The 8,967-nt window shown below is 36.8% G+C and overlaps 1 protein-coding gene across 1 annotated transcript in view; it reads left to right on the top strand.

The window, feature by feature from the left end:
* The window catches only part of KIAA1524 (KIAA1524 ortholog), a 102,080-nt gene that overhangs the window by 5,742 nt on the left and 87,371 nt on the right, over positions 1 to 8,967 (top strand). The window contains exons 6-13 of the mRNA XM_010567307.1: positions 907 to 1,029; positions 1,182 to 1,327; positions 2,000 to 2,075; positions 3,169 to 3,396; positions 3,897 to 4,056; positions 4,903 to 5,044; positions 5,827 to 5,926; positions 6,807 to 6,925. Coding sequence (XP_010565609.1) covers positions 907 to 1,029; positions 1,182 to 1,327; positions 2,000 to 2,075; positions 3,169 to 3,396; positions 3,897 to 4,056; positions 4,903 to 5,044; positions 5,827 to 5,926; positions 6,807 to 6,925 — 1,094 coding nt within the window. The remainder of the gene's footprint in view (positions 1 to 906; positions 1,030 to 1,181; positions 1,328 to 1,999; positions 2,076 to 3,168; positions 3,397 to 3,896; positions 4,057 to 4,902; positions 5,045 to 5,826; positions 5,927 to 6,806; positions 6,926 to 8,967) is intronic.

Consider the following 8,967-nt stretch of genomic DNA (forward strand, 5'->3'; position numbering starts at 1 on the left):
TTTGTGGCATGATTCTCTGGCTTGAGGGCAAAAGAGAGTTACTTGACAGGGTTATTACCTTGGTGTTTCTTATGCGGGTTTTTTCGGCAATAATAGCCCTGACCTGCTTGTTCAGCAGAGTTGGTGGCTGTTTCTCCCATGTTGGAGAGAATAACCAGTAGAACAGGAAGCTGGTTATTCTCTTTCCTTCTCTACATTCCTGTGTTGTTGCACTAGCTTGTGTTATACATTCAGGTTCTGCAACTGTTCTCTGCAAATGAAAGGTGAATTTAAAATTTGAGTGTTCTTCCTTACAAAAACTAAATGTTGCTAACATATAAAACCTTTAGTTGGATTTTTTGTAAGCTGATCTTGATGTCAGGTCAGGGCCCTTAAATCCTCAAATATGCATCCATATCTGAGCTACTCAGTTCCTGTCTCTTCATAAATCAGTGCAAACATAACTTATTTTTTAATTCAGAAATACAAATTCATCTACATGGCAGTGAATGGTGTACTGTTTACCTTGGGAGAGAGGTGGGGAGGAAAGGAGGAGCTATTGTCAAATCCAATCTCTGAGCAGAGAACAGATGGGGGTCAGTTTTCAGTGGTTATTTTCTATTAGAGACTTCAGCAAAACTACTTTCTCATCTTTCTTTAAAATTATGATGGAATTTCTTCCTCTTTTTTTTTTTTCATTTTTCCTTATACATGTTCAACAGAGAATTTAGTTGTTGACATCAACAACAGTATTGTGCAGTAGAACACTAAAGTAGTTTTCCTAAAGAATTGTTACGATTCTAATATATTTTTTGTTTTATTTATTATTTTTATGGCTTACTTATAAATATGTATCACCTGTAAGTCTGGTGTTTTTATAGAACAGAATAAAATTTATAATGCCTATGTTTCTCCTTTTTGCTTTAGAATAATGTGAAGAGTTTCTATCGTACCTTAATAAGTTTCCTGGCCCATAGTAGTTTGACTATGGTTGTGTTTGCCCTTTCAGTATTATCAAGCCTTACTTTAAATGAAGAAGTAGGAGAAAAAGTAAGTGATACTTTTGAAGTCTGTTCTATTCTTAAATTGTAGATAAAACTAATAGTCACACTGGCCAAATAAAATTCTAATTTCAGCTAGTTTTAATAAGCAAGAGACCCAGCAAAGTATGTGCCTATACATAACTTTCTTCTTCCTTTCAGCTCTTTCATGCTCGAAATATCCATCAGACATTTCAGTTAATATTCAATATTGTTGTAAATGGAGATGGTACTCTAACAAGAAAATACTCTGTTGATCTACTCATGGATCTTCTGAAGAACCCCAAAGTTGCAGATTATCTTACCAGGTATGACTTGTCTTAAAAGTACAGGATATTTTTCTGAAGCTCTTGTTCAGTTTCTTTGCTGTATGCTATCTGCATTCTGAACCAAGCATTGGAAGAAAATTCCCTAGATGCTTTTTGAATGTTACTACTTGATTATAACTGCTGCACCTGAAACTAAAGGATTTTTGTGTTACTAATTTCACACAGAAGTGTGAATCAAAATCTGTTTTTTCATTGTCACTTAGGAATATTTAATAGTGTGTTCAGTAATTCTTTGTCTGGACAGTATCAGTAGTCAGGCAACTTGATGAGTAGCCTGTATTATCTGGAAGTGGAATAGTATGGCTAAAGTTGTAATAATTTTACTGGAGGGCATTACAGAGTAGCTCTGTGGAGAGCTTGACTAGTGGTTCTGCAAATTCAGTTAGCAGAATTTATTTGCTGAATTTCAATCTAAATCTAGCAGTAAAAATAGCTGGAAAATCTTGGCTTATTTTAAGCAATTTGCTTTCATTCTTAGAATATTTTTAAAGCTTAGTCTATTTTAAATAGAAATTACGTTATCAAAACTATCCCTGTACTTGAAGTGTTTGGGGGTAAGAGGGAGAATAGAGCACTTGCATTCATCAGTCGGTATAAATGTCTGAGTGTGAAATTCCAATATTTTTTTTTTCTCCTCTATGTATGCTGTAGATATGAGCACTTTACCTCATGCCTTGGTCAAGTATTAGATCTTCTTCATGGAAGGGATCCTGATTCATCATTTAAGGTATTTATACTTTTTCAACTTAAGAATAAGAGGGTAAAACTCCTAATCTAGTTCCACTTCTGTAGTCATATGTAGGTTCCTTGTGTACAAGGGCTCATAATGAAATACATTGTCTTCAGGACTCTTAAGTGACCTATGGTATTCACCAAGTTTATATTTTCTAGTTGTTCAAAAGGCTGTCAGGTTGAATTTGTAATGGTTGGATTTTTCGCCAGACTACGTGTGTCTGCTTTCAGGCAACAGACATAAAGGCAAAAAGCCAACATAAGCACCTCTTGTGCTTTGGCTAATAAGAAATTTGGGGGATGTACCAGAAATGCAGTGTGTACCCCACTTCACTGGCTAAAACTTGAATTAATACTACTTAGACATTGAACTGATGATCAGGCAACCATGATGCGAATTTCAAAGACTTAGGAATAAGTTCTGTCATATTAGTTGAGCAAATTGATGCCACATTTGGTTAAAGAGTTAACCGTTACATTCAACTTTGTCTCACTACAACCTTATGTAAATGAAGCATTGGCTATCTGTTGCTAAAGGCTAAAATATGAAATGTTGTGAAAATATTTGGGCTAAATACATCTGTGAAACAAATCTTAAGCTTTTTTTAATGAATGTGTTTCACATCATAGTAAATAATAAATGCTAATGTTTCTGTGTATGTGATTTCTTGTTGTTTGTTGGTTTTATTTAGAAAGGCATATTGACAAGGAGCTTTCCAGGGTGCTTTCCTGTTTGTGTGCATCCATTCATGTCGCAGCATATTTTCCCTTCCATAGCTTTCTTCATTCTAACTTTATATGCATTTCTACTGCTTATTAGATCACTAGCCAACAGTCATGCTTTTTTTAAAAAAAAAGAAGAGAAAGCAATACACTGAATACTGTCAGAAGCCTTCACCGGTCTAATGAACTGTGTTTCTGCTGCTGACTTGGCTTTAAGGAAAGAAAACTATTCTTCAGAAAACTTTAAAGTGCTAAAAGGAGTTGCATAGAACTTACATATCTCTTTAGACTTGTGCTATGGGCGTTGCAATTTCTGTACAAGTACTTGATTTAAAAGCATTTGAACTCTCATTCACTTCACGCAGATCTTGGAGCTGCTGCTTGCCTTCTGTTCTGTGATAGAACTGCGTCATACCCTGCGGCAGGCAATACTGGAACCATCTGGCTTGCCAGTGTCTGGAAATACCAGATTTGTGACTCGCTCAAAGACTTTTGAACCATCTGTTGCACTGGTGCACTTGTCAAACCAGCCATTGGAAGGCTCTGAAGACTGTTCAGTTCTAGCATTGCAACTATTCAAAGAGGTTTTTGAGGTACCAAGACTGATAATTGAGTTTAAGAGCTTCTTAGCAGCTATATTTTTAATTGATTTTTAAACAATTATTAGCATTTTACTTGAAAAATAGCATGCAAAAATATACCTGGAATAAAATATTCTTACTGTTCTAGAATTCCTTGCTTTCTAAAAAAACTTTTCTTTTAAAAACATGCTATATTTTAGAAATACGTCTGTGTTGAAAGTTAAGTGGAAGATGTGGTAGCTCATAAAGTCATGAGGTAGATACAAAGCTATCAAAGAATGACTTTCTAGGACTTGTAGAAGTGAGGAAGTTTCTGCTGTTTCTGTGCTATTTGTTAAACTTCCTCCTCTGTTATGATACTGATCAGCAGTCTTAAGCCTCAGGTTTAAAGCCGAAATAGCAAGAGGCTGGGAAACCTAGAAGACAGGCTGGTGGAGGAAGGGTAGAGTAGGCTTAGCTTCCTTGTTCCGTAGTTTTATACACTGACATAAAATACAATGTTTCTATTACAGGATGTTATTAATAGTGGGAACAGTGCCTCAGCCGAACACTTTGTGGATCTTTTGCTGCCTGTTCTTCTTGATCATCTTCAGATGCCAGAACAGATTGTGGATAAGCTATTAGTGAAGAAAAAGTGTCAAAGAATAATCAAGGCTATTGATGTCCTGACAAATATCCTTTTTATGTGCCTATTGGCAGTTAATTTATTATTGCTTCACCGTGATCTGCTCTAAGATATTAGAAGAAATGTCCATCTTGGATCACTTTAATAGCTTTTAGACAATAACTGCCCTAATTTTATTTAGGACTGTCCATCTTGAAAGACCTTAAGTAGCTTTCTAATTGCTGTGAAATTATTTTGTAATACAGTGGTGCAGGATAAAATGTGGTGGCTATTCAACAGTATAGAAGCACTTTGCAGATCAAAAATGAAGATGAGTGTTTTCTGTTGAAATTGTAAGGGGAGTTTGGGTGGCCAATTTCTTGATCAGTGTAGTATTTTTCCCTAGCTAAGTCAAGTGCAGGTCCAAGTTAAATGTGATAGAAATCTAGATCAGTGGAATGATACAGTTTTACACTCCTCTTGGATTCCTTAGTGTCCACAGTGTCATGTAGCAAGGAGGACATGATTGCAGGATGTAGTCCTGCATCTAAGCTGAATTCTGTGAAGTCTCACTTCGCTCCTAGATAACTCGTCCTTGTGTTAGGGACTGATTGTTCACTGCCTTTTGTTCATCATTTTTCTTTATGCCACTCATTTTATTGTGGTTTCCCTTAGTTTCCAAGTAATTTAATTGGTCAAGTATTTTAATGTTTTAATTGAAAAGTGAAGCTTGCTTGGCTTGTGAGTTAACCATGACTTAAGTAGTTTATGTAGTTGGGTTTTAAAAGCATTTTTGGAGGCACTTGTGCTTTGATACACTAACTTTTGTGTCCTTTATTATTGGAAAAAGTTGCCTTTTGGTGCCAATAGCACCAAAGTGTAGGTGTACTAAGTTTATTCTTAACTCAGTCTACTGCTCTGTAGAGATGAAATACTGAAAATGCATGCCTCAAAGGTACTGACTGCCAGCCAATGTACATCTCTAATAGAACACCAATTTACCTATAGTGGGATTGATACTGGTTTTGGGACAAAAGCCGTGGACTCTAAAATGTGGTGAGCACATAAATTTTATCTAAAATCTAATTTAGCAAGACTTGTATGAGAGTTGTGATGTTGTTCCAATGGAAAGTATATTGTAGTTGAAAGTACCATTTAAATGCATGTAAATCAATACTGGTTTTAAATCAAACAGCATTTTTGTGGCAATAGAAAGTAATGTTGCTGGTCAGTTCAATAAGTAAAACCTAGCTTAAACATTCAGCTATTGTTTTCAGCATAACCTGGAGATCCACTTATGTAGAACAGTGACCTTAAACCTCATGCAGTAGTTCAAACTTACCCAAGTTGAAGCTTACCGGAACTGCTTATGGTACCTCATTTTTCATTTTGATTTTATGGAAGAAGAGTTCAAAAATCACACATCAGTGTGGGAGGGAATTATTGCACTGAAAATGGAATCTACATTCTTTCAGCTCAGTGTCATTAACCTGAATGTTGATATAACTAATAGTTATATGGCCAAAAACCAGTGAAATATAATGGAACCTATGATTAAACCCTCCTCACTTTCAACTTGAAAGTGATTTATTTTTTTTTGGTCTTCACTGTTGCCATCCTTGGCATGCTGGAGAAGCTCAGCAGCATGTCCAAGGAATTCAGTGATTTCTCTTGGTATTGGCATTGTTGCCTTACTAGACACATTTAATTTCTTTGTGAAGGTATTTATTAATTTTTTTAAATTTATTGAATTTGTTTATCAGTGCTGATTTGACAAGCCTTTTTCTGCCAGGTGTTTTTTCTCACCCACTTTGCTTTTCTATTTTTATGTTTAAAAGCAAACTTGCTGCTGATACTATTTTGAAAACGCTTGATCTCATGAGCAGACTGAAGCAGGATGTACCTGGTATGGAGGTCAGCTTTTACAAAATCTTACAGGTATGACTTTAAAATGTCTTAAGAAACATATCTGTGAAGGAAGGTGTCACTGCACTATCATAGCTTAGTTCTGAATGTTTTGGATGCTTGTCTCTGAAGTGGTAAAACTTCTAGGAAAATATAGTCCCCTGGGCACAATTCTTAAAGATTGTTTCATTGTTAGCTCTTCTAAAAGAGCAGTTTGCTTTTACTCCAATCATTTATTTCAGTAATGCCTGTGAAATCATACTTTGGCGGCCTAGTAAGTATTATCCTTTTAAGACTGCATTAGGAGTGCAGTTTAAAGATGGCAAACTAGAAAAAAGTTGTCACAACCATGTAATTATTTGTGAGGTTGGTTACTATTAAATATATATATCTAATTTGTGACTTTGCGTAGTCAAAACAGTTTCTGGTAACTATTGGTCATACCTTAACAATTTACTTTGTTGATTGAAAAGTAATCCAGACAGTCAAACACTTCATGCTGTTTTGGAGGGGTTTCTTTCAATAATGAGAATTATGTAATTTAATGGGTAGCAATCAGAGTTTCACAGTCCTCAGGAAATCCTTATAAAACTTAAGCTTGTGACCCTTTATCATGGAAATCAAGCACTTGAAAACTTGAAGCAATTAAGTAGCTTCTTTACCTGTTGCATTGGCTTTAATGGGAAAACATGTTTCTAAATACTCTGAAGTGTAAACTGTTTTTAAAATTTCTTCTCTTCCATTGACTTCAGGCTCAGAAACTTAGAAGGGCAAACTTTAAGAAGGTAGCTTAAGTTTTGAATAAAACACTTCTGTGCTCACGGGCTTTGATAGTGTGATGGCTGGGTGGTTTGGGGTTTTTTTTGTTGTTGACTGTTATATCTTGTTTTGATGGAAGTAGTTTCTTTTTTAGGATCAACGCTTGATTATGCCTTTGACATTTGCTTTAACATCAGACCACAGAGAGCAAGTCCAAGTGGGACTTAGAATACTGTTTGAGGCTGCACCCTTACCAGATTTTCCTGCCATAGTGTAAGTTTATTTTTGTGATAGTCTAGTAGGATTTGACATTTTTATGGGCTTAGTGATATTCATGTTTCTTGGCATATTACTTTCGGTTCATCAGAGACAGAAACTTTAGGAAAAATTGTCTTGTTTCTTCTTTATCTGCACTTAAGAGACAGTAGTGATCTTGGAGGCCAGAGGAAGTAGTTCAAATGCTGACGGTATTCACTTAACATCAGATCCTAGAGAGCATAGTAGTAACTGACTTCTGTCCTTCAGTGTTCTTTTGTATGAAGTCTGTGCTTGCAACTTACTAATTGGAGTGCATCTAATATTCTGACTGTCAGATTTCTCTCTCTACTGAACTTTGTCAGACACATCACTCTTCAGTTCCTAAAGCTTTGCTTACCCTTTTGCAGTAACTTCCAAGAAAGAACAGAATAGGATAAGACACGGGCAGATGGTAGTTCAGGTAGTATTTAAGGTGGCCTAAATAGGGGAAAAAGTATTGAGAAACTATTTGATGGAGTCCTTATTTCTGTAGATGTAATAAAGTAGGAAAAACCATCACAGTCTTTGCAACCTAGAAAACCAATGTGACACTTCTTCCCTTCTTGTTAGCAGAGCTTTTTAAAAACAAAAATGGGAATTGTTTGAAAGGACTTCCAAGTCGGATACCTTTTTGGCATTTGAGCTGCTTTTCTTGAGTGAAAGATTTGTAACATAACTAGTTTATATTGGAACAGTGACTGAATTACTACTTATACGGAGGGGGAAAAAAGTAAAGGAAGATGACCTAACCAAATCGTGGTAATTTGCTTTACTGTGGCTTTTTGGTTGTTTTTGAGAAAGCTTGTGAAGTTAGTAGCAAGTACAGGAACTTTAAACAACAAACAAACAAAAAATCCCCACACCCTAGGGAATCGTACTCTTTTCTATCATAACCCCAAAACAGGCCAGTGATAAGAACACAGTAATAACAGTCTAAAACTGTGTTCATCCTGAAAACATCAGTGCTGTTTTTATGATTACCAAGTAGTACTACATAGCAATAATATCAATATATCTAGTTAGCTGTAGACTTCAGGAGAGAAATACAGGGGGGGTGCTGGGGGTAGGGTATGTTAAGTAGAGGAATGTCTGTAAAACCATCAAAACGGGTACAAAATAAATTTTGAAAGCTGAAGCACCAACCCAAATAGGGTTTCAGAAGAGGTATGCAGCTCTGGAGCTCTGAGGCTTGGGATCTCTTACTAAGGCTGGGCCAGTAGGAGGTGGTCTTCTAGCCAACAGCAGGTGTGCAGTTGCTGAGGATCTGTGGTGCCAAGTAAAGGAGCTGCAGGAGGTCAGCAGCTTGTGAGTATCAGAAATGATGAAGAGGAGATTGACCAGATCCTTCTTCAAGACCTTCAGGTTCAAGTGTCTGAGAACTCCAGATGTACCAAAGGAGAGGCAGACAGAATCTATGCCTGTTGGGTTGGGAAATGGAGACTCCTATGATGGCGATGGCTGGAAGCCATGGGGGCACAGGTGGTATTCCCCTTGATTCCACCAGGGAGAGGGGAAGGGCTTGAGGAGAGAGAAGTGGACAGATTCTGTAGGTCAACAATTGGTTGTGCAACCAGTGTCGGAAACAGTTTTGGTTTGGTTTCCATGACCATGAGACTCAGGATCAAGGACTGGCCAACATGATGAGGAGACCTTTAAACTAAAAGTGACAAAGGAGGGGAAAAGATGACCAACAATCAAGTGAGGAAGTGGTAGACTGGGTTGGTGTCATGGTTTAACCACAGCCAGCAGCTAAACACCATGCAGCCACTCACTCACTTCCCCCACCAAGTGGGATGGGGGAGAGAATCAGGGGAAAAAAAAAAAAGTAAAACTCATGGGTTGACATAAGAATGGTTTAATAGAACAGAAAAGAAGAAACTAATACTGATAATAAAACTAATAAAATGACAATAGTAATAATAAAAGGATTGGAATATACAAGTGATGCACAATGCAATTGCTCACCACCTGCCAACTGATGCCTGGTTAGTCCACAAGCAGTGATTTCCACCCCCCCA

This window comes from Haliaeetus leucocephalus, unplaced genomic scaffold, assembly GCF_000737465.1.
Source record: "Haliaeetus leucocephalus isolate CR32 unplaced genomic scaffold, Haliaeetus_leucocephalus-4.0 Scaffold228, whole genome shotgun sequence".
NCBI lineage: Eukaryota > Metazoa > Chordata > Aves > Accipitriformes > Accipitridae > Haliaeetus > Haliaeetus leucocephalus.